The sequence below is a fragment of the Rhinoderma darwinii genome, chromosome 11, assembly GCF_050947455.1.
Source record: "Rhinoderma darwinii isolate aRhiDar2 chromosome 11, aRhiDar2.hap1, whole genome shotgun sequence".
Classification (NCBI taxonomy): Eukaryota; Metazoa; Chordata; class Amphibia; order Anura; family Rhinodermatidae; genus Rhinoderma; species Rhinoderma darwinii.
In genome coordinates this window covers 18670913-18697075 of record NC_134697.1, presented here as the reverse complement: position 1 = coordinate 18697075, position 26163 = coordinate 18670913, and the positions used below count along the sequence as shown (strand labels likewise).

Sequence of the window (26163 nt, the reverse complement as noted above, 5' to 3'; positions counted from 1 at the left end):
ATAGAATTACTTAATTATAAAAGCGTATCCGGCACGCCAATTTTGAAACAAAGGTATCTTTTATTTTGTTTTTAATGCCAGTGGCAGAGTGCGACGTTTCGGTCTAAGTGACCTTCATCAGGCACTGAGCCGTGCTGGGAAACTGAATAGACGAGCGCCAGCCGCTATCAGCACCACTAGCGCTCGTCTATTCAGTTTCCCAGCACGGCTCAGTGCCTGATGAAGGTCACTTAGACCGAAACGTCGCACTCTGCCACTGGCATTAAAAACAAAATAAAAAATACCTTTGTTTCAAAATTGGTGTGCCGGATACTCTTCTAGATTTATGTTTGGGTTGGGCCCCTATCCGTGCAAAACCTCACCCTTCCACGTATCTGGTGCTGTCTGAACCTATACACAAGTAGAATTACTTAATGTCATTCACTAAAAAGCTGGAAATACTGTAGAAGGTAAAACCAGGACTCTTTTCTGCCCAGGACCTCTACAAACCTGTTTTCCTGGGAACCAAAAAAGATTTTTAGGCAGTCATTGCCCCCATAGACTTGACTTAAAAAAAAATAAACAGGTCAATATTAGTATTACTTAGAGGACACTATACATTGAGATAAGTCATGAATTTGCAATATATGTGCTAAGTTTGCATTTCATAATCTTTGTTTCATTCCATTCTGCATCTTCAAGTACGTGTAGAAAAGGTGTGTTCAGAAAAAGAAAAGTGCATAGGCATGGCAAACAGGCGGCTTGTGTAGAGCAGAAGAGAAGAGGAACTTGTGAAACGCCCATCAATAATCCCGCGATCACATTTGTCTTTTTACATGGATTTGCCTTCATTAGGTCATGAGGTGCAAAACTGAACTTTCTTCGGGACTTTTCTCTGCATCTCTGGATTTTTTTCTTGTTTTGCCACCTGCAAAAAAACAAAAACACACTAACTGTTGTTTTAGGAAACTTTTGATCGGTGAGGGTCCGGTTGGCGAGACCCCCCACTGATCGCTATAAAGAACAGGCATAAGCGCTCACCCGAGTGCTTCTGCCTCTTGGGCTGTGTTCGGCAATGCTCGTATGCCGAACGACGGGCTCACATAGAAAGTCTATGAGCGCGTCCTCAGGCTGATTTTTTATGTGAACATTTAAAGCTGTAAACACACAACATTGATGTTTCAGCTTTGCTGTAATATTGTTTTGCTCCACCCATGTTAGTCCCTAGAGCCTGGGGTTTTCACTTCCCTGTGTAAACCAGTATCTCCAGGTTCCTGCACACTACTGGGGGCCACTGCGGGCATCGTTCTGTGATAAAAGTTTATCTGTTATAAAATATAGAAAAAGTGAAAAATAACAAAGCTAAAATATATTTACACTTCATACTTTAAGGCCATTAATTTCAATGGATGTCGGATTCTTCTTTTTCCCACTAGATTTTTTCAGCTAGTAGACAAAAGAAGCGTCCTGCCTGATCTTTGCGTGGATTCTGCCCGAACCTACCATTGAAGTGAATGCGAGGAGGAATCTTCCTGCCGACGGCAGGAATAATTCCCCGGCGAGTTTGAGTCAGGACCTGCCAAGCAAATTCTGCATGTGAACTGACTCCAAGAGAACCTGTCACCAGATTTCACAATACAAACTACATACATTATTAAATAGATCTCTTAGACCTGATGAGGCTGGTGTACTTACTTTGAAATTCCATGTCAAAATTACTGTATAATCCTTTCCTGCCTGATATTAAAATTAGCATTTTTAGAGTTCAGGTCTCTGACCATCACAATTTGGCCCTTGCCATAGTCGCTCAGATCCTTACACTTACCCATTTTTCCTGCTTCCAACACATCAACTTCAAGAACTGACCGTTTACTTGCTGCCTAATATACTCCCCCCTTGTAACTAGATCACCAATGTTATTCACTCCAGTTGTTTTGTTTTTCCCGTTCACTGGTTTTAATGTTAGGGTTGAACAGTGTATATTAGGAACCTTAGGGATAAGTATATACAATCAGATACAGTACTGCTCTTAAAGGGATTATCCATGTTTAATAATAACAAAATCCATGGTATGAATAAGCAACTTAAATGAACCAAACTATTAATCTCCTATTATGTGGGGATCATGCAATAAAATGGTAAAGGATGTCCTGGAGTTGGAAAAAATACAAAGAAGAGCGACGAAGCTAATAAGCGGCATGGAGAATCTAAGTTATGAGGAAAGATTAAAAGAATTAAACCTATTTAGTCTTGAAAAGAGACGACTAAGGGGGGACATGATTAACTTATATAAATATATGAATGGCCCATACAAAAAATATGGTGAAATCCTGTTCCATGTAAAACCCCCTCAAAAAACAAGGGGACACTCCCTCCGTCTGGAGAAAAAAAGGTTCAACCTGCAGAGGCGACAAGTCTTATTAAGGCCTTATTCACACGAACGTGTTATACGTCTGTGCTATGTGTGTGATTTTCACGCACGTCGCACGGACCTATGTTAGTGAATGGGGCCGTTCAGACAGTCCGTGATTTTCACGCAGCGTATGTGCGCTGCGTAAAACTCACGACGTGTCCTATACTTTCCCGTGTTTCGCGCAGCACTCACCCATTGATGTCAATGGGTGCATGCAAATCTCGCTCGGCACACGAAAGCACTTCCGGGTGACGCGCGTGATTCGCGCTACAGCTGGTAAAGAACAGAAGGGAAACGTAAAATCCCCTCCTTCTTTACTGTGTCGTCACATAAAAAGGGAGTGTCATAATGATGCTGGCTGCGTGAAAATCACGCGGCCACGCACCATATACAGATGTCACATTGAACTTTTGCGAGCACAAAACGCATAGTAGCAGAAGGAAGATACAGCTGTAATAACATGGGGACGTGGCTAATAAACCCAAGAAAACGGCGCTGAACTGCATATAAAGTCAATGGTACGTTTACTAAAATGCGGTTTAGAATGCACTCCTGATAGTTTTCCTAAAGTGTCCAACCCCCTTAAATGTAAAACCTCTTAGATCAGTCACAAAATATATGAAAGACATACTCAGTGTTCTCAATAACTTCTTGCCAAGTGTCTCGTCTCCGCTGTTTAATGTGATCATCTCGCCGCCGCTTTGCTCTATTTCCACGGTGATACTGCAGGACTCCGGATCTGTCATGAAACACGTGCACAATTATTCTTGTGAAATCTCTGTTTGCTGAAAAGATCAACTTTCTCATATTGACAACTCGTTAACAAAGTGTATGACGTAGAGTTCGGGTCCTTTTACACTGGCCAATGTAGACCGTAACAATGAGTGTCGATCAACGAGACAGCTTGCTGATCGGTGCTTGTTTGCGCCTTTCACAAGGAGAGATGATCGGTCATGTATGGGGACGAGTGATTGTTACTACGATCGCTCGTCCCTGTGCATTTCCATCATGTCGGCAGCACGTCTCTGTTTACACTGGGAGATTTGCTGCAGACGATCATATTTTTTCCTGCATAAACAATACGATCAGCCGATGAACGAGCTTTTGCTCGCTCGTCGGCTGATCGTTGCCTTGTTTACATAGGACAATGATTGGGAACGAGCCATCATATGAATGCTTGTTTTCCCGATCATTGGCCTCTGTAAAAGGGCCTTTAGAAATAGATTTTGGAAGCCCAGTGAAATAAATAGCTTTAGTTTTATTGGACCTCACCGGTGAAAAGCAATAATGGAAAAATCCTGTAACTATGGGTCTGTTTTTTTTTTATTTTTTATATCTATTATGATTTTTTTATTTGCACTGTTATATCATTTCACATGGCTGTAATAAGGCGGAATATCACAGCCGCAACACCTGGACGACTCGCGTTTCTTCTAACGGTAATTAAATCACCATAGGGATTAATGATGATCTAAGTTCCCCCCCTTTGACATTCATATGTCCTAATACAAGGTTGTTTATTTATTTAGATCATTAACAAAAAATTGTTACATTTGGGCCAAGTGACAATATTTCTAGAAACCTACCTGTGCAGTTGTAAACGTCTGCCAGCTCTTCCCTTATTTGAGGGATATCTTCCATATGTAAGAACACAGAATCATTTGGACTTTTCAAAACACTTGATCTGCTGCCGGCTGATGAGAGAAGACAAATTACACTCTCCAAGTACCGACACATGAAAAAAAAAAAAAAGGATTTATTTACATGATTTTTATTTAGGAATTCTATCCTAGGTCCCGACTGGTAACTGTAAAGTGAAGCCAATCAGAAGGGGAGGACTAATGCAGGTCATTCTAGCCACAATGATACAATGTCTTACAAATCAACTTTAAATGGGTTGTATGGTTTTAAAAATCCTTTTCATATGCCCTATTACGTAATTCAGGACCCTCAACTATTAGCCAGCACCGGGCGCGGCCACAAGGTGTCTCTTACTTTGGAGGATCCAGCACGTCTGTGTATTACGTGGACAGCCAATTGATTTCAATGGCAGCCGTGCAAATCCTCATTTCCCCTGTGGGGGTGCTGAAGGGGAATTGGACTCTTGCAGCCGGGTTCTCTCACAGATTACAGCTGAACGCTTTGTGTGGTTTTACACGGGTAGACGCCTGCCTGGTAACGAGCGCAGTTCGACGTTAATAACATATCAACCGGCGCTCCTTTGCTGGAGCAATGATCGTGGCTATACGATCGTTAATACGATCATTCGTCCCCATACACTTTTCATATTGTTGATAGCACATCCACTGTTGTCATGTGCTGCCGACAAACAACCATTTATGGCGGTATGAAAGATGCGATCAGCAGACAAAGGCGTGTTTGCTCGTTCGCCTTCTGATCGCTGCCATGTTTACATGGGCCAATGATCTGGAACGAGCGTTAAGCGTAAGGGTAAGTCCACAGATTTTACCTGCCGATTTGCGTGGGTGAAATCATCAGCGGGTGAAACCAGTAGCAGGCAAGTGTTAAATCTCATCCACATGCTGCGGATTTTTAAATGTGCAGCGAGTGAAGTTCTATCGTGGATTGAACACGGATTTATTTCAGACTTTCTGAATTGACTTCAATAGGAAAGAAAACATCTGCAATCAAATCTGCAGGTGATGTAGTGTTGCGGATGCGCAGCAAATCCATTAAGAGCGCATTTTAAATGAATGAATATTTTATTTTGCTCCTTAGGAAACCCGCAGGAGAATTCAGTGTCAAATCCGCACCAAAATCCGTACAATTTGGTGCAGATTTGCCCCTGTATATTTTCCTGTGGATTTGCTGCGGAAATAATACGCAGCAAATCTGACCCGTGCCGATTTTTGCAGCTGAGAGCAGCTATGAATGATGCACGGATAGGAGCGGTGGCTGCAGAGACTGCGTTGACCCACATCTGCTCTCTTACTGGTCCCCATTCCTTATGGCTGCTCTCTTACTGGTCCCCATTCCTTATGGCTGCTCTCTTACTGGTCCCCATTCCTTATGGCTGCTCTCTTACTGGTCCCCATTCCTTATGGCTGCTCTCTTACTGGTCCCCATTCCTTATGGCTGCTCTCTTACTGGTCCCCATTCCTTATGGCTGCTCTCTGTTATGTGTATTTTATTTAGTCTTAGTGCTCCTTGTATCTTTTAATATTCGTTCAAAACCCCCTTTAATATGAAACAAATAAAATAAAATTCTTATGCAATAAAAATGATTTTACCTAAGTTGCAAATTCTGTCACTCACTAATGTGGTCACGGTGTCATCTTTTGGAGATTCAGATACTCTGTGATGCTTTGTAACTTTTGTGGAATCCCCATCACTGAATACTTCTATTTCTGGGGACTGCGGAGAACTGTCCATGCGACTGGCAGCCAATGCATTTTGATACTGCTGCCTTGTAATCTATTGGGAGAAAAATAGAGCAGTCTTAGTCCTCATGCACACGACTGGAAAGGTTTTTTACTGTCCGCAAATACGGTTCCGACGGCTACGGATACACATCCGTAGCCGTCTGCAATTGTGGGCAAGAATAGGACAAGTTGTATATTTTGGGGATAATTTCCGTAAATATACGGAAAGGTGTCCGTGACCAATAGAAATGAATGGGTCCGCAATTTCATCCGTAATTACGGATGAAAACTACGGTCGTGTGTATGGGGGCCTTACTATCAAGGCACAACAGACAAGACGTCTCCAGTACAAACGGCATGGATATGTATTGTAATGCTGTTCAGATGTTCTTTTGACCCCTTGTCGCTCAATAAGAGACATTCTTTTTACTTAAATCTGTTGTACATGCTGAAGAACAAGAATAATTTTTATGCACTTTTTTTATTTCAAATGGAGTTCTACGGGTATGTTTACATGTGGCGGTTTCAGAGCAAATCTGTGTTTTTTTTAAATTGTAGCTAAACGTTTGACAAACTTCTGACATGTCATAAGTTTGGATTGGTGGGGGTCCGAACACGGAGACCCCCACCAATCGCTAGAACGAAGCAGCTGTAGCATTCGTGTGAGCGCTCAGCCGCTTTGTGCCTGTTCGGCTTTTTCCGGAAATAAATGTATCGGAGTACGGGCTCAATAGAAAGTCTATGAGCCCATACTCCGATACATCGGCTTTCCGGTAAAAGCCGAACAGACACGAAGCGGCTGAGTGCTCACACGAGACAAATAAGACATACTTTTGGTTTTTTTTTACTTTAAGATTCAATTTTGGCTTTGACTAAAAGAAAACACATAAAAAATGAAACCAAATGAACAACAGTCGCATACCCATTCCTGATTCTAGCAGAAAGTGGAATATGTGCTTGGTTCTAGTACGACGCCGCAATATAGTGATATTAGTTGTACTGCATGAAGGTAAAAGGTACTTAATCAAGCAAACATTCTCATAAATGTCAACCATCGTACATTACCTACATTTATACCGTGTTCCAAATTATTATGCACATTGGATTTAAGTGTCATAAACATATAATTATTAGTTTTTCAATTAAACTCATGGATGGTATTGTGTCTTAGGGCTCTTTGGATCAATGTAATCAATCTCAGACACCTGTGATAATTAGTTTGCCAGGTGTGCCCAATCAAAGGAAAACTACTTAAAGAGGCTCTGTCACCAGATTTTGCAGCCCCTATCTGCTATTGCAGCAGATCGGCGCTGCAATGTAGATAAGAGTAACATTTTTATTTTTTTTAAAACGAGCATTTTTGGCCAAGTTATGACCATTTTTGTATTTATGCAAATGAGGCTTGCAAAAGTCCAAGTGGGCGTGTTTAAAAGTAAAAGTCCAAGTGGGCGTGTATTATGTGCGTACATCGGGGCGTTTTTACTACTTTTACTAGCTGGGCGTTCTGATGAGAAGTGTCAACCACTTCTCTTCAGAACGCCCAGCTTCTGGCAGTGCAGACACAGCGTGTTCTCGAGAGATCACGCTGTGTCGTCACTCACAGGTCCTGCATCGTGTCGGACGAGCGAGGACACATCGGCACCAGAGGCTACAGTTGATTCTTCAGCAGCATCGGCGTTTGCAGGTAAGTCGATGTAGCTACTTACCTGCAAACGCTGATGCTGCTGCAGAATCAACTGTAGCCTCTGGTGCCGGTGTCCTCGCTCGTCTGACACGATGCAGGACCTGGGGCAGGAAGTGAGTGACGTCACAGCGTGATCTCTCGAGAACACGCTGTGTGTCTGCACTGCCAGAAGCTGGGCGTTCTGAAGAGAAGTGGATGATACTTCTCATCAGAACGCCCAGCTAGTAAAAGTAGTAAAAACGCCCCGATGTACGCACATAATACACGCCCACTTGGACTTTTACTTTAATCACGCCCACTTGGACTTTTGCAAGCCTCATTTGCATAAATACAAAAATGGTCATAACTTGGCCAAAAATGCTCGTTTTTTAAAAATAAAAACGTTACTGTAATCTACATTGCAGCGCCGATCTGCTGCAATAGCAGATAGGGGTTGCAAAATCTGGGGACAGAGCCTCTTTAAGAAGGACGTTCCACATTATTAAGCAGGCCACAGGTTTCAAGCAATATGGGAAAGAAAAAGGATCTTTTTGCTGCCGAAAAGCGTGAAATAGTGCAATACCTTGGACAAGGTATGAAAACATTGGATATTTCAAGAAAACTTAGGCGTGATCATCATACTGTGAAAAGATTTGTAGCTGGTAGGCCCCTTTAGGGTCCCTGACTGTGTGAAAATGCCCTCTTAAAGTACGTAGAGTTTATGACTGACCACTTTTTTCCGTGGTACAAAAAGAAGAACCGTGCCTTCCGTAGCAAAATTACCTTCATGCATGACAATGCACCATCTCATGCTGCAAATAATACCTCTGTGTCATTGGCTGCTATGGGCATAAAAGGAGAGAAACTCATGGTGTGGCCCCCATGTTCCCCTGACCTCAACCCTATTGAGAACCTTTGGAGCATCCTCAAGCAAAATATCTATGAGGGTGGGAGGCAGTTCACATCAAAACAGAAGCTCTGGGAGGCTATTCTGACATCCTGCAAAGATATTCAAGCAGAAACTGTCCAAATACTCACAAATTCAATGGATGCAAGAATTGTGAAGGTGATATCAGAGAAGGGTCCTATGTTAACATGTAACTTGACCTGTTAAGTTTTTTTTTATTGAAAGAGCTTTTGATTTCTGTAAATATGACCTCCTGATGCTGCAAATTCAACAAATTACCATTTTAGTTCTCTTTACAACCTTTAGAATGTTTTGATCTCTGTTGTGCATAATAATTTGCATTTTGAGTTTTCTACTTTAAAAAAAAAAATCTGTTATCATTAGGATATTTGTTCAATAAAATTCGCATTATACTCCAACGGTTGATGGCTTGAAGATTATACTGACTGTCATTTGCATCGACTATTTGGGAAAATCAGCGAAAAATAACGTTTGCATAATAATTTGGAACGAGGTGTATGTTTGATGGGTTACCTTTAAGAACTGGACATCACACAGGATGTGGACGGAGTAATCCGGTATGTAGAGGTTGTTGTTGCTGTTGCTTAGCTGGTTGTTGCTGCCCCCGTAATCATTACGTTCTCTGTTAGGGGATTCAGAACGGTTCAAACCACTGCAGCGAGAAGGGGATCTGTTTACTATGGAGAGCAGGGGAGGGAGGAAAAGAAAGCAGAAAAATTGGACAGAAAATAGGATAAGGAAGACAGCAAGAAAGGAGGTTTACTTTAAAAGAAGGGAATGATCTCTTTCTTGAAAATGGAATATGTCAAGGAGAGTGAAATATAACATGATTTACTTTTCTAAGCACAGACTAATCTGATCTGGGGGAGAAACAGAACCTCTGGGGGAGATACAGAACCTCTGGGGGAGATACAGAACCTCTGGGGGAGATACAGAACCTCTGGGGGAGATACAGAACCTCTGGGGGAGATACAGAACCTCTGGGGGAGATACAGAACCTATGGGGGAGATACAGAACCTATGGGGGAGATACAGAACCTCTGGGGGAGATACAGAACCTCTGGGGGAGATACAGAACCTCTGGGGGAGATACAGAACCTCTGGGGGAGAAACAGAACCTATGGGGGAGATACAGAACCTATGGGGGAGATACAGAACCTATGGGGGAGATACAGAACCTCTGGGGGAGATACAGAACCTCTGGGGGAGATACAGAACCTCTGGGGGAGATACAGAACCTCTGGGGGAGATACAGAACCTCTGGGGGAGATACAGAACCTCTGGGGGAGAAACAGAACCTCTGGGGGAGATACAGAACCTCTGCGGAGGGGGCTGGCATAGATGAGTTGGGAGGGAACATGGGCGCGGGATAATTCGAAGGCAAAATACTCCCCAAATTGTTCAACACTGAAAAGGCTGTAATACTGACAGATTCAGCCTCCGGGCAGATGTGGAAATGCTTTGTGAAATTCTGCACCAAAATTTGCAACACGAATACGCAGCAAATACACCCCAAAACCTGCAAAAGTAATTCCGCCGTAGAATTACTGTTGCAGATTTTGTGCGGATTTTTTGTGCCATGTGTGACTGCATCCTAAGCGTACGTTCACATGGATCAAATCTGCTGCGGAAAACACCGCAGCAAATCCGACCCAGATACTGCAGGGAATTCTGGCCAGGAAAGCCAGATCAAATTATGTTTAATTTGGTGCAGATTTTCCGCTGCAAACACCAAATGAGGTGATAAAAAAAAAAGTCCATACTCCCCTCCCCCCGGTCTCCCATAGCAACACATCAATCCTCCTACCGCTGGTGTCTGTGCTGTCGCCCTCCTAAGATGATGTTTTTTCCCATGTGACCATTGCAACCTGTGATTGGCTGCAGCGGTCACATGGAATGAAACATCATCCCAGAAGGCCGGTAGCACTGCGACCAGATAGGAGTGAGGAGTCGCTGTGGGAGACCAGGGGGAGGTGTGTATTGACTTTTATTTTAAAGTGGAAATGTTTTTTGATTTTTTCTGCGAATTCTCAGTTCTGCAGCAAAAATCGGAACATTTGTTGCACAACTTCACTTCCCCATTTAACTCAATTGGGAAAGTCTGCAACAAATATGCCAACACTCCACAGCATAATGGACATGCTGCTGATAAAATTTCTGCCCTGAAATTTTCTGCAGTGTGTTTATGAAAAATCTGATTCACTTTGCAGCTACTGTAATACGCACTGTGTATTTTCTGTCCGGATTCGCTACGTGTGAACATAGTCTAAATTGGGTTGTTTCTGCAGCATGTGCATGGATTTCGGCATTCCCTGTTAAGATGACATTTCTGCAACTAATCTGCCCTCTGTGAATTTTATCCATAGGCTATGTTCACACGGACCGGATTTGCTGAACCTTTGGACGGAAAATCCGCATCTTATTACAGTAGCAGCTGTAAGAAATCTCATTCACACACTGCAGAAATATTTTGTGCAGATTTTTTAATCCACAGCAGGACAATTTATGCTGAAGAATGGTTACGTGTTTGTTGCAAAATTTCCCCATTAATTTCAATGAGAAAGTAAAAATCTGCAACAAACACCAACTATTTTCCAAATGCAAAAATCGCAAGTAAAAAAAAAAAGCCCATACTCACCTCCCCCAGCATTCCCATAGCGATGCCTCATTGCTCCCCCGTCTGGTCTCTCTGCTGTCAGCCTCCTGGGATGACATTTCATCCCATGTGATCGCTGCAGCCAATCACAGGCTGCAGCAGTCACATGCGACGCAACGTCATCCCAGTACTCTGGCTATAGAGAGACCCACGGGCGAAGCATTGATGTGTCACTATAGGAACGCCAGGAGAGGTTAGAATAGTCCTTTTTTTTTTACTTTCTCTTCTTCGCAGCTGCAAATCCGCTGGAAAATCTGCACAAAATCAAACACGATTTGTTGCAGACTTTCGTTTTCCCTGCGATATCTAGGTTGGATTTGCTGCTGAATATTCCGCAGCAAATCTGACCCGTGTAAACATACCCTTACAGAGCATCAGAGCTCTCTCTTATAATGAGAAGTGCCACTGTGTCAGGGGGAAATAATCAGGACAGGTTTTCAGCCTCTGGAAGTAAACATGAATGTTTCAATTCAGTGACAGCAACCAGAGATCTTGAAAAAGATCTTGAATTGTAACATACAGGCAATAAGGTTTAGTATAAAAACCATGCTAAAAAGAAATGCATATGTGACTTATATATTTTTCATATACACACCAACATATATTAAGAGTGAATTAGAATGAACTATATGCAGGATTCATTTACATATATGAAAACAAGCCATTCTCATATGATCACAGCCGTGCATGTTTACCTGGGGAGCCAGCCAAAGATTCCCCTCTGCTGAAAGCGAAGGTACGAGAGACTGACACAGGTACTGAGAGGGCAAAGCAAAATTGGGAAAAAGAAGAGTTTGAGGGATGACAGAGTAAAAAATGTAAATACAATACACACAACATTACAAATAATGTCATAGGGGGAAATGTTTAGCAAATCACCAATATATTGTAAGAACATCTTCAGTGCGGTCTGGTCTGCACCAACGACAATATATTAAGAGGTAACAGAAAAACTTCAAATAAGACCTAAAAAAGTTACAGAAGCTCGAAAATGGGTTGTGCCAACAACAGGGGGTTTCTGCAAAAGAAAAATATAATGCAATGGGGAAGATTTATCAAAACTAGTGACAGGGAAAAGTGGAGCAGCAACCAATGAGATTGTGCCTCTTATTTTCAATTGCTCATTAGATAATGAAATAAAAGCAGCGACCTAGTTGGTTACTATTGGTAATTCTTCTACTTTTCCCTTCCACTAGCTCTGATGAATCATCCCTATTATCACATCTGTATTGCAGTTCCTTTATGTATCATTGCAACTATATATATATATGTTCCCTGCACAAAAGACTTTAGATGGTGAACAATTCGTTCATGAGTATTTTTCCTCCCTGTCGTTTTGATATATTTAATTTGCCCATCAATAGCAGGGACTACCACCAATGAGTGAGGGCCCTACAAACTGCAGTGCCATGGCAGCTGCACCCAAAAGCAAGTGTGGCCTGTACTGGAGTTGTAGGGTGTCCTTCCCTTTAGTGGCTCCATGCTGGGTGATAATGCCAGATATGTAATGTCACGTGTAATTTCAGTGTGATAACCAGTGTAATGATGTCATAGGTGATGACATCAGCAAGGGGGTATTGGGGACATACAGAAGTAGCCATCTTTAACTTGATTTTTAACGCATTAAAAGTGGCAAGAAACTTTGGCTAACTAAACTTTCATACTGATATGTCAGAAGTTTTGATTGGTGGGGGTCCGAGCACTGACTCGTGTGAGTATCTGAGTACGGGCTCATAGACTTTCTATTGAGCCCGTCCTCCGATACATTGATTTACGGAAAAGGCCGAACAGACACGAAGCGGCTGAGCGCTCACACGAGCGCTTCTGCTACTTTGTTTTAGCGATTGGTGGGGGTCTCAGTGCTCGGACCCCCACCAATCAAAACTTCTGACATGTCAGAAGTTTGTCGAACGTTTAGTTACCCTTTAACTAGACTTTTTTCAATGGTCCAGGTAATAAGTTATCACGCAGAAAGTTTAAAATAAGGATTGCTACATCTGGAGCCTGATAATGTGATGGCATCATAATGGGCAATGCCAGGTATATGCCCCTTCAGCTTTTTTCCTAGTGCCTCTCTTGAACCAGTATTGTTATTGCAAAATAATTTCCGGCATGGCACTAGGTCAGGAGCTGTATTGTTAGGGGAAAATCGCATTGACTTCCATGGAAATTGTGTAATGCTTCATTTACCCTCTGGTAATTCTTCAGGGCAAATTGAACACTTGCTGCCAGGTTCCCCATAAATGACAGCTGGCAGAGGTATCTTGCTTAGACCAGCCAAAGAACCTAAAAAGTACCTGCTAGGAGTAGATCTACTTACAGAGAAAGGATGATCCGGCTAAACTTCCAACTTTTCTCACATCATTGTCTGCAAAGGAAGAAAAAAAACACCAGGAAAGTCATCTACAGTAATATCCACTTTTGTGGAGCTTCAAGGGATTTTATTCTATAAACTTCTACGAGTTATAGAACTGGAAATACTTTTAGATTTGGAATCTGATAATCCAGTGAGTCTGACAGCTCGTAATTTCCTTCCGGCAGAGAAAACCAAAGGCAGAAGAACGAGCAGTGATACAGTAACCAGTAAGGAAATTCTTCTAATTAAAATTTAAAGCTATAGTAGCGGATTTAAAGGGGTATTCCATTTAAAAAAAAAAAAAATGTAATTATTTATTTACAGAATAAGAAACCAAACAATTTTCTATTATAGCCAAGTTAAAAATTCTGCTAAATATTATTTGATAGTTCGTCTTCATTCTAATAGTGGTAAATTAAAGCCACAAATTAAAAAATATAACAAAAATCCTTACCAGAGGACACAGTGGTCACTATAGCAGGAACCCCGTAGTATGTGAAAGCTCCATTCTCAAATCGTAATCCCTCTTTACCAACTTCTACTTCTACTTTACCCTTTAAGGACAAAGAAAGGTTTTATTCTGGAACCTGGTCACCTGTTGGAGATGTTACATAACAAGGTAATCGTAACCTGGGCGGAAAAAAAACAAACCAACAAGCGACACATTATAGATACCTGGAGAATTAAAATAAAATAGTCCACTGGTTTATTGCGTTGGTAAAGGAAATGTTCTGAAGATCTTTTATTTTTGTCATCAAACTTCAGTTCTTGGATCACATTAGGATGTTTTAGCAGCCGTAGCAGAATTTTCTCTGACAGGTATGAGGCTTTGAAAGGCTCAATCTCTGAAATGGACATTTATGGATAATCTTTGTCATTTACATGAAGTAAAAATAATCTAAAAATGTTATTATAAAAAAAAAAGTGCACTAAAAAAAAAATTGGGTGCAAAGGTCTGGAACTGCAGGTCTATACCGTTCCACATGTCTGCTAATATGGAGAGGCAGTGGGAAAAGGGAGGATCCTGTAAGGCGCTGCTGCGTGGCTGTTGGTAGAATTCAACAATGGTAGACGGAGTGATATGAAGAAATATATGTATATTATAAAATAATAATGGCTACGCGTTTCAACGCTGTACCAGCGTCTTCTTCAGGCCATTGGTATAGCGTGGAAACGCGTAGCCATTATTGTTTTATAATAAACACATATTTCTTCATATCACGCCGTCTACCATTGTTGAATTCTACTAACAGCCACGCAGCAGCGCCTTACAGGATCCTCCCTTTTCCCACTGCCTCTCCATATTCTAACAAGCGGTGACCATTTGGTTTACCGATTTGGATCCTGGCAGCAGCATTTGTGGATTTTCTCATCACCTTATCCAAGCACTACCTGGGTGAGCATAATAGACTACGATCAATATTTCACCCCAACCTCATTGACCTGCACTATGTGGCGCCGTGCCATTTGCTTTTCTGTACATGTCTGCTAATGACTTCCATTATAAAAAAAAACTATGCCTTAATGTATGTTTGTGTTAAAACAAAAAAAAAGCCAATACGGGATCTGTCAACAGCAGCTATCCTGCAGGTAGATCTATGCATTCATATTTGAAAAGTCAACAATTGCACAAACCTGTTGCCATGAATCGATGTGTAGCCAGCAGAAGCTGAGGAGAAATCTTTACCTTCATCTCGCTGTCTGACAGCTTGAATAGGGAAAAGTCATGTTGTTTCCTCTCCCGATGGGGAATCCTTTCCTTCTTTCTGTTATCGGCTGTACAAAATGATGGTAAAATTATTGATTTCGGATTTTCATACCCAAAAATAAAATACAAACATTTCAAGCAAACAATGGGCAAGATTTATTATTTTTATTTAGATGGAAGAAACAGAGATTTATTTATCCACTTACTTATAAAGCAAAGTAATGCTGGAGGATATTCACTGATCACTAAACATTCAAAAAACTTCTGACATGTCATAGTGACATGTCAGAAGTTTTGATTGGTGGGTGTCAGAGCAGCAAGACCCCCACCAATCGCTAAAACGAAGCGGCTTCGTTTCTGTTCGGCTCTTTCCGGAAAGCCGATGTATCGGAGTACGGGCTCATAGACTTTCTATTGAGCCCATACTCTGATACATTGATTACGGAAAAAGCCGAACAGAAACTAAGTGGCTCAGCGCTCACACGAGCACTTCTGCCGCTTCGTTTTAGCGATTGGTGGAGGTCTCAGTGCTCGGACCCCCACCAATCAAAACTTGACATGACACTATGACATGTGAGAAGTTTGTGAAACATTTAGTTACCCTTTAAGCTCTTATAGGTAATGTCTAGATCAGAAACGTGCAACTTTGGTCGAAAGACCCCAGGGCCAGACTTCTTGCAAGCAGGGTTAGACTGACCCACCAGCGTACAATAGGATTCTCCAGTGGGCCCAGGTTCTGCCACAATAGTGGGCCTAAAAGAAGTAGAAGACGACCCCATTTGGAGTCAATCACCTGCCACCAGGGTCTTTTTCTTATGGGATGACATGTCCAATTAGACCTTATTGATATGTCCTGTGTGTACAATGATAACAGCAAAGATTACGATGCAATGAAAGGTGGACGTGCACATGTTCTATGTAGATGGAGGGTGACAATCATTTCCGACACTGCTTGCAAGGTTCGCAATAAGAAAAGTGGTGTAAAACTTTGCTAAACGAGTCGCAGTGACCGATTTTAAAGTCTTGCCCACTTTTTCGGACCAAGGCGCACATCAGAAAATGAGCTTCATAAATATATTCAGCCCGAGCCCCATGTCATTCAATGTATGCATTGATAGATCTAAGCTATATTGTCTACCAGTGAGGTGTAATGACGGGGTAGGGAGACAGACAGGTGAGCCCTAATCTACCCGCCACTCAGTCCCTGCCTACTTGCAACGGCCCGTCCTAGGCGACGGCGTACAACTGGGCGACGGTCCCTACGCTCAATAAGTGCACGACAGACAAGGGTACACAGAAGAAAAGGGAAATGGGGCAGTTGCCCACGGTAACACAGTGAGCAACAAGAGTAGTGAACGAGCCGAGTCAAACCAAGAGTGCACGAGATACAAATCGCAGAGCAGGAGCGTAGTCAGTAAAGCCAGGGTCAAAAATTAAGCAAGGTCAATAATCATGGCAGGAGCAGCAGAGCCAGGAAACAGAAAAGAATCACAGGCAAAGGAGGAGCTGGAAATGCAGGTATAAATAGACAGAGGGCGGGAGCTAGCTGAGTCTGGCCAGGCTGTGATAGGCTCTCCCACTCCTCAGCCTCCCAGCCTGACTGTAGAAGATCGTGTCACTCTCTCAGACTTAGGAGCAGGTGCAGACTAAATACCCATGGGCGTCGACACAGAAGCGGTGTCTGGCAGATCCTTTACTCGAGGTGTGCCTAAAACAAAGTAGTAAGATGGCTAAAAAATAGGTCTAGCAGTCTTAATCTATACACCCTATGAATCTGAAAAATGGCATGATCCCTTAAACCTTTTATTAAATCACTCCTAAGGTAAAATATCTCCTAAATACGGTGGCAGGTCGCATGCCGCTGGCTAATTAGTATGGATGAAGACTTATTTTTCTGTTTGTTAAAATAAAAAAAACTATGCACATAATTGGAAACATTTTGGACAAACACAGACAAGTCTTTATTGTGTTCTCCTTTGTGAACAGATATCAGAAAATACAGCAAAATCTGTAGCAAACGGTAAATGTAATACGTACTGTAGAGATCGGTCTCGTCCAGGATCTCTGACTTTATGATCTCTTCTATGATATCCTCCAGTGTAACGATTCCCATCACCTCATAGAACGGATCACCTTCTCCTTCGTTATTGACCCGCTGTACTATGGCCAGGTGAGATTTACCTGTGACAATCAAAAAGTAAAACGGCAGTCAAGCAACTTTTTGTCTACAACAGGAAAATATAAACTGTTACACTGTAACACCCGATACAAAACCTCTGTCAACAATGCTTTTATATCACGGATCCTATGGGAGAAACTGCAGAATGAAATAAACCAAAGAAATCGCAAGTTAGGTTATTTGTCTGTTGCTTCTCTCCTACACTCAATGTATATACAGTATAACTAGTCAATAGGAATATTGTTTTCTGGGGAATTTGGAGGCCAAGTCAACACCTTGGACGGTTTTTCGTGTTCCTAAGACCAGCCCTGAACAATTGTTGCCGTGTGGCCGGGCGCGTTATCCCGCTGAGAGCTCTGCCATTACGTTTTTCTTTAAGAAATTGCTTTTTTTCTGGCCACTTTTCCATAAAGCCGCACTCTGTGAAATGTACAGCTTAGGGCTTGTCCACACGGAACGGAATTCCTGCAGCAATTCCACAGAAACTAGCAGGATTTCCGCTAAGGAAACACCGCACCATTTCCTGCAGTTTTTACTGCAGAAAATGGTGCGGATTTTGCGGCGTTTTTCTCAATGTTGGGAGATGGTGACGTCTCCTCTGAAAAACGCAGCAATTCAGGCCACTTTCTGCAGTAGGGATTGACTTGCTGCGGTACGGAAAATACGCAGCGCAGGTCAATTTATGGTCGGAAATTTTACACGTGTGGATGAGATTTGTTAAATCTCACTAACTTTGCGGCATATTTTCCATCCGGATGGAAAATACGCAATTCCGTTACGTGTGGACATGCCCTGATAGTGGTTCTATGGAAAGATATTTCCATTTTCGCTTTTCGGAGCTCCTTCAGTGTTATTGGTGTCTGTTGAATCTGTGATCAATGCCCTCCTTGCCCGGTTTATGAGGTTTGGTGGGCGGCCTTCTCCTTATCAGGTTTGGTGGGAGGCCTTCTCCTTATCAGGTTTGGTGGGCGGCCTTCTCCTTATCAGGTTTGGTGGGCGGCCTTCTCCTTATCAGGTTTGGTGGGCGGCCTTCTCCTTATTAGGTTTGGTGGGCTGCCTTCTCCTTATTAGGTTTGGTGGGCGGCCTTCTCCTTATCAGGTTTGGTGGGCGGCCTTCTCCTTATCAGGTTTGGTGGGCGGCCTTCTCCTTATCAGGTTTGGTGGGCGGCCTTCTCCTTATCAGGTTTGGTGGGCGGCCTTCTCCTTATTAGGTTTGGTGGGCTGCCTTCTCCTTATTAGGTTTGGTGGGCGGCCTTCTCCTTATTAGGTTTGGTGGGCGGCCTTCTCCTTATTAGGTTTGGTGGGCGGCCTTCTCCTTATCAGGTTTGGTGGGCGGCCTTCTCCTTATCAGGTTTGGTGGGCGGCCTTCTCCTTATCAGGTTTGGTGGGCGGCCTTCTCCTTATCAGGTTTGGTGGGCGGCCTTCTCCTTATCAGGTTTGCTGTTGTGCTATTTTGTTTCCATTTTGTTATAAAGGATTTAATTGTGCTCCATAGGATGTTCAAAGTTATTGATATTTTTTTTTTCTAACCCAGCCCTGATCTTTACCTCACAACTTTGTCTCTGACCTGTTTGGAAAGCTCCTTGGTCCTCACGTTGCAGACTCGAGGGGGCGTTCAGAACAGGTGTATTTCTACGGACATCATGAGCCTCTATTTACTCGCAGGGTGGCCTTATTCAACTCATTGTGTGACTTCTAATGTTAATTGGTTTGACCGGACCTTATTTATAGGTTTCATAGCAAAGGGTGTGAAGAATACATAGGAACTCACAACTTTTACTTTTTTTTTTTAAATTAGGTATTTTTTATATTCCTCTGTAACAATTTTGATTTTTTTTTGTCAGGTCATAAATCATAAATCAAAGCCGTCTCACAGAAGAAGGGTCCACAGCAACCAGAGTTTAGCTTTTACATTCCCAGTGGAGATAGAAGCTGAAGTGGGATGGATATGGGTTACAAAGGACACCATTTCCGTCAGAGTTCTGAGGACTAGGAGTTTATGTAACGTGGATCTAGGACCTTTTTGCTGCGTAACAAAATTTTGTTTGCCTTGCGCTGGATGTTAAAATGTCATTTACTATTCACCAATATTGATATGTTTAGGTGCTGAAAGCAAATCTGGCAGGTATTTATGCCGGCCTGTCTGAGAGCAGCAAAAAGTAATGGCCGGCACGCTGATGTCAACAGCCTGTCACTTAGAGGGGGGGGGGGGGGGCAGAGGGAGCGTGATTATCATGCATATTATATGACGCACGCTGCAAATATAACATGTAAACTCTCCAGAACTACTAAACATTACTAAGGTTAGGGTCTGTTCACACAGAGTTTTTTGCAGGCACAAAACTCTGCCTGGAAAAATCAGCTCCAGGTTTTTTAAGTGGTTTTGCACCACATGCGGTTTTTGACGCATTTTTTTTTTACACGTTTTTGTTACGCGGTTTTTTTTAGACTTTTTTTTGGTTTTAGCTATCTCTTCAACAGAAAGAAGGAGTAACCGCAAGTTTTTTTTGCTGAAAAACGCACAAAAAAAATTGCGGCAAAACGCGTTTATTTCCGTCTCCCATTGATTTCAATGTGGTTTTTGAGGTGAAAATGCCTCAAGATAGGTCATGTCGCTTCTTTTTAGGAGGCATTTTCGGCCGTTTTTTTAAGGCGCTTTCCGCGTCAAAAAAAGTGTGAACTGGCCCTTACAGACCGTTGAAATCAGCATGTCTGTCCTCAGACAGCGCAGCATAAATACCTGCCAGATCCTCTTTAACCCCTTCCAGCTTTTGGACATAACTGCAAAGACATTCCAGAAGCTGTGCCCGCGCCATCCGCAGCGGGTGCTGGCTGTAATATATTGCCCACATTCCATTGCAATGGCCGGGATCTGAGTTACCTCCGATCCAATTTGTTTAAACCCTTAAATGCGGCATTCAATATCGACTTAGGCATTTAGGTGGTTAGACGGGAGGAGCGGGCTCTCTGTCACCCGTCAACGCCCCTGTCAAGGATCCCCGGGCCTGCCATAGCTGAATGCCTATTAGGCCGTGTTTTTGGTATACCAAGTATAGCAAAGCATTATATCAGCGATCAAATGATTGCATTGTAAAGTCCTCTAGTACAACTAAAAAATAAATTAAATAAAGCTTAATAACGTTAATGAAAAAAAGTGTTCACATTAAAAAAACGAAATTACATTTATTCCAAAAATAGTGGTTTGATTTTGCAAAAGTGTAAAAAAAATAAATAAACACACATGTATGGCATCGCCGAAATTGTAACGACCTGTATAATGAAGTTATTAACATTATTTAAACCGCACGGTAAACAGCGTAAAAAAAACAACCAAACGCATTAAAACAACATCGGGATTGCTTTTTTTTTTAATTCCCCCTTACAAAATATAATAAAAGTTAATCTGTAATTAATTATATGTACTCCAAAATGGTTCTATTACAAGATATGACTTGTCCTGCAGAAAACAAGCCCTCATATGGCTACATCGACGGAACAAGCTATGAATGTTGGAATGCAGCGACAAAGACATGAAATGTGATATTATTGTGCGAAAGAGGTAAATAAAAAAGTTATGGCTCTCAGAATGCGGCGATGCAAAAAATTCTGCAGTCATGAAGGCCAAAATAGGCTCAGTCCTAAAGTAGAACGGGCTAAGTCTGGGCTAAGTGATGATAATGGATGCAGATTATAATGTCCCGTTGCCGGGGACTGGTGATGCTGGGGACCGTAGTAAAGAGGTGCTGCGGCCATTGATAAGGGATACAGTTAATGCGGCGGCAGCGCTTATTTGCAGGATAACACGTGAATGGCTCTCATGTTGCTGCGGATTAAAAGTGGGTGAAGAATTTGTGATTTATTGCATTTACTCTGAACATTTATTTCCACACGGATTCTCTCTATTCTGGGACTAATGGTAAAGGTTTAGTGGAGGCCGGATTATCCGCAGTGGATCGGACACATCTGGAGACATTAGATTTTGTTGTAATCACTATATTTCACATACTAGATATGCAATGTAATAAGACGCAGACGCTGTGTGATGATCGCAGTGAGGAGATGACAGGTCTGTGATGTGAGGCAATAACACTAATAATAGGATAATACTACAAGCAGTGGCGTAGCTATAGGGGCCCCCGTTGCCACACAGCGCGCTAATGATTTAATACACCGCAAAATACAATACATTACAAACCGTGGGTCACGACCCCCTGGGGGATCATGTGAAGACCTCCGGGTGGTCGCGAGTCACTCACCGAGGTCCCCGTTCCTGTTGAATTCAATGCTGGAGCAAGGAGCTGACGGCTCCTTGCTCTAGCATTCACTGTGCCCTAAACCACTAGCAGCTCGGCGCTGACAAGCGCGATGTAGTGACGTCAGCACAGACCGCCTGGCGTGGGATCGGGGATAGGTAAGTAAATGTATTTTTTTTCTATTATGCACATATGGGGGGAATTATACTGTCTGGGGAGCTCATATGGGGGGGAATTATACTGTATGGGGGGGCTGATGTGAGGGGGGCATTATACTGTATGGGGACCTGATATGGGGGGAGTATTATACTGTATGGGGACCTGATATGGGGGGCATTATACTGTATGAGGGGCAGCTATGGAGAGCATTATACTGTGTGGGGAGCACTATGGGGGCATTATACTGTGGGGGGGCAGCTATGTGGAGCATTATACTGCGGGGGGGGCAGCTATGTGGAGCATTATACTGTGTGGGGGCAGCTATGGGGGGGGGCATTATACTGTGGGGGCCTCCATGGGGGCTGTGCATAGGTGCTCGCTGGGGTCTGGTGGTGTTAGGGAGGGGTAGGGGGGCCCAATCTGAATTATTGCCCCAGGGCCCATGAGCCTTTAGCTTTGCCTCTGACTAGAAGAATACAAGAAGTACTAGTGATGGTGGATGATGGTGCAGTAGATGAGTGAGGACAATAATTTTAGTCTGGCAATGAAGATACAAGCCGGTGACATGGGAGGAAAATATCTACATTACAGCAGGATGAAAGTAGAGATCAGTGAGGTCCTATTAGCCATAATAACAGTATAAAAGTATTCCATAATAATAAAAACCTATAGGATTAACAGCGGGGATAATAGAGGAAGATGCAGGGAAGTGAGATTCAGGAGACAGCCTGGGAGGGGAGATGAGCAGCGATGTTGAGCTGGTTAATAATAATAATTCCGGATGAATCAGGGGTTGCAGGAAATGGTGCAGCAGATAATGTAGCAGGAGCTGATTAATAATAATTTAGGAGAAAATGTAGAGAAGCAGCAGCTGGCGGATGCTGAGGATTGTACTGAGAAGGAGGATACACTCCAGGGATGGGGGATACTAGATATGTGATGTAGCAGGATGCCGCAGCTGGGGATGATACATGCTGGGGGATAGCAGCAGGAGCTGGGGATGCTGAGGATTGTAGTGAGGATACTAGATATGTGATGCAGCAGGATGCCGGAGCTGGGGATGATACATGCTGGGGGATAGTAGATATGTGATGTAGCAGGATGCCGGAGCTGTGGGATGATGAGGATTGTAGTGAGGATGATACAAGCTGGGGGATAGCAGCAGGAGCTGGGGACGCTGAGGATTGCAGTGAGGATAATAGATATGTGATGTAGCAGGATGCAGAAGCTGTGAATGCTGAGGATTGTAGCGAGGATGATACATACTGGGGGATAGTAGATATGTGATGTAGTAAAATGCAGGAGCTGTGGGATGATGAGGATTGTAGTGAGGATACAGGCTGGGGGATAGTAGCAGGATGCAGGAGCTGTGGGATGATGAGGATTGTAGGGAGGAGGATACAGGCTGGTGGATAATAGATGTGTGATGTAGCAGGATGCACGAGCTGTGGGATTCTGAGGATTGTAGTGAGGAGGATACAGAGTGGGGAATACTAGAGATGTGATGTAGTAGGATGCATAGGGATGTAGCGAGGAGGATACAGGCTGTGGATGGGGTTAATAGATTTGTGATATAGTAAGATGCAGGAGCTGTGGGATGATGAGGATTGTAGTGAGGATGATAGATGCTAGGGGATAGTAGATATGTGATGTAGTAAGATGCAGGTTCTAGGGGATGCTGAGGATTGTAGTGGAGGATACAGGTTGGGGGATAGTAACAGGATGCAGGAGCTGTGGGATGATGAGGATTGTAGTGAGGATGATAGATGCTAGGGGATAGTAGATATGTGATGTAGTAAGATGCAGGTTCTAGGGGATGCTGAGGATTGTAGTGGAGGAGGATACAGGTTGGGGGATAGTAACAGGATGCAGGAGCTGTGGGATGATGAGGATTGTAGTGAGGATACAGGCTGGGGGATAGTAGCAGGATGCAGGAGCTGTGGGATGATGAGGATTGTAGTGAGGAGGATACAGGCTGGGGGATAGTAGCAGGATGCAGGAGCTGTGGGATGATGAGGATTGTAGTGAGGAGGATACAGGCTGGGGGATAGTAGCAGGATGCAGGAGCTGTGGGATGATGAGGATTGTAGTGAGGAGGATACAGGCTGGGGGATAGTAGCAGGATGCAGGAGCTGTGGGATGATGAGGATTGTAGTGAGGAGGATTACAGATGCTGGATGAATATGAAGTAGCAGGGAGGGATGGAGGGAACGCTCCATGTTGAGTCCACAGCTGATATGATATAGGAATACACAGGGGTCGGGGGTACTGCCGCAGGCCGGTGATGTGAAGGCACAGCTGGGTGATGCTGATGACTGGGATATGGGCTGGGGATGGCAGATGCGGGTTGCGCGAGACCGGGGATGGGAGACGTTGTGCTCTCACCCTTCTTGAATTCCTCCAGCACCGCGTCCAGTCGGGTGTCATTGAAGACGCAGTGCAGCGGGCGGTGGTAGAAGCGGGTGACGGTCTGCAGCGGGGTGCAGTCGTCCGGGTCCACGAAGGCCAGGTCCTTGACGAACAGTATATCCACGATGTTGACCCGGTCGTCGCCCTCGTAGACGGGGATGCGGGTGTAGCCGCTGCGCAGGATCTCTGACATGGTGCTGAAGTCGAGCACGGCGTCGGAGCGCAGCATGAAGCAGTCCCCCAGCGGGGTGAGCACGTCCTCCACTGCCTTGGTGCGGAGCTCCAGGGCGCCCTGGATGATGTTCAGTTCTTCCTTCACCAGGTCGTTGTAGGGATCGGCCGCCCGCAGCATCTCCAGCAGCTTCTCCCGAGTGTAGAAAGTGCTGATCTCCTGGGGAAGGGCCCAGTCCAGCAGGCGGCTCAGTGGGTAGGATACCGGGAAGGTGACTGCCATGAGCAGGCGGGTGAGCCACAGGGTGCGGGAAGCGATGGCCAGGCCGTGCCGGGAACACACAGAGTAGGGCGCCACGTCCCCGCATAGAAAGACGCAGCCGGTGCACAGCAGCACTGCCAGCCAGGGCTCCGCGGGGAGGGACGAGCACAGCCAGCCGGCCAGGGAGGCGTTAGCCAGAGCGTTGCCCAGCAGCAGGGTACACAGGAGGTACGAGCCCCGGGCCCGGACCGACTGCACCCTCCAGGCATGCTCCTTCTCCGCTGGGGAACCGCTGTTCTGCAGAACCCGTAGCTCCACCGGGTCCAGCGAGAGCAAGCTGAGGCGGAGGCCGCTGAAGAGCGCAGACATGGCGAGCAGCAGCAGCGCCACCAGCGCCCGCAGCCAGGCCGACATCGCCTCGGCAGCTTCCCGGACCTCCAGAACGAAGTGCTCTCCTCCATGATGCTCCCAGTGCCGCCCGTCAAAAGCGCACAGGGAGAAGAACTTGCCCCGCTCCCCTTTCCGCAGTTCCCGGACTCTGACTTCAACAAGGGCCGAGCTTCCGTGAGGGGAGGGCTGCAGAGGGCCGAGCACCTCCACGTCCGAAGCCCAGGCTCCCTCGTCCAGACACGGGTCACCTCCTGCCCTCGGCTCTTCGATGAACACCAGTCTGGGAGGAGGGCTGGAGCCATTACCGGCGGGGTTCGGCTGCTGATGCTGCAGTTGCTGGGCCGATAGCGGGGGCTGGAAGAAGAGGCGCAGGGTGAAGCGGGTCCCCTCCGCCGCCCTTAGAGTGCCTCCTTCAAGGGACACACGACCGCCCACAGTGTCCTCCGGGCGGAGACCGAGTAGCCAGGAAGACGCGGGTCGTGGAGACAGGGAGATGAGGAAGAGGAGGACGGCACCGGGAGCGGCCGCCTCCGCCATCCTGAGCCCTCCTCACTGCTCTGACAGGGGAAAGGGGGCGCTGACTGCGCGGGGAAGCGGTTGCTTATCACATGACCCTCATTGCTCCTTGGATTGGTCAGTGTAATAACACGTGATTGTTGACGTGACAGCACACCCACAGGAGACGTCACCTGTGTGTGTGGAGAAAAGCTGGAATGGAATAAATGTTGGGAAGATTATGGATGACGTCACAATCTGACAGGACTGAGGGCGCTGCCTGCGCGGGGGAGAGCGGGTACAAGTCATGTAACTTTATGATTGGCCAAATAGTGACACGTGATTAGTGAACGGCGAATAACGGTGGGAGAGGTGAGGTGATGGAGGTTGGAAACTTTCTGTAAAAAATGGGGGGCAGTGTACAATTTTGAGGTAAGGTCACATAGGTATAATAATAGGTAATAATTGTTTTAGATAATTGAGCTGTATTTGGCAAAGAACAATAAGGCCATGTTTACAGGTTCAGTATTCCCTAAGGATATAGGAGTGAATTCTGCCCCTAAATCCTGACAGAAGCCGCGCAGATTCTGCCAGCAAATAGCAACCTATCAGATCTCAGCTTACATGTGCTGGATAAATTAAAGCTGCACTGTGATTGGTTGCTTGGGGAAACAAAATTTGCATTGAAGAGTGTTTTCCATAAATTCACCAGTAAATAAAAGTTGTGAACTAAAAACCGTCTCCAGCCACTTTTTCTGT

General features: G+C 44.4%; 1 protein-coding gene and 1 long non-coding RNA gene across 2 annotated transcripts in view; one reads left to right on the top strand and one right to left on the bottom strand.

The window, feature by feature from the left end:
- Positions 1 to 270: 270 nt before the first annotated feature.
- CNNM1 (cyclin and CBS domain divalent metal cation transport mediator 1) lies at positions 271 to 25607 on the bottom strand. The gene is made up of 12 exons (XM_075843079.1): positions 24063 to 25607; positions 17124 to 17267; positions 15014 to 15154; positions 14054 to 14223; positions 13833 to 13932; positions 13343 to 13390; positions 11718 to 11780; positions 8880 to 9043; positions 5644 to 5827; positions 3979 to 4086; positions 3024 to 3131; positions 271 to 907 (listed from the first exon to the last, which is right to left on the bottom strand). Exons 1-12 carry the CDS (start codon positions 25444 to 25446, stop codon positions 831 to 833), a joined length of 2691 nt encoding a protein of 896 aa, XP_075699194.1. The 5' UTR covers positions 25447 to 25607; the 3' UTR covers positions 271 to 830.
- The window catches only part of LOC142664118 (uncharacterized), a 73534-nt gene continuing 72060 nt past the window's right edge, over positions 24690 to 26163 (top strand). Inside the window, exon 1 of the long non-coding RNA XR_012851203.1 lies at positions 24690 to 25836. This is a non-coding gene — a long non-coding RNA (uncharacterized LOC142664118). The remainder of the gene's footprint in view (positions 25837 to 26163) is intronic.

Excerpts from the sequence above, each read along its gene's own strand:
- CNNM1 (XM_075843079.1), bottom strand. The coding sequence starts at position 25,446 with ATGGCGGAGGCGGCCGCTCCCGGTGCCGTCCTCCTCTTCCTCATCTCC. Across the intron at positions 11,781-13,342 it reads AGCCGGATCATCCTTTCTCT|TACCTGTGTCAGTCTCTCGT; the intron begins GTAAGTAGATCT and ends TTGCCCTCTCAG. Across the intron at positions 908-3,023 it reads GAAGTTATTGAGAACACTGA|GTGGCAAAACAAGAAAAAAA; the intron begins GTATGTCTTTCA and ends GTTTTTTTGCAG.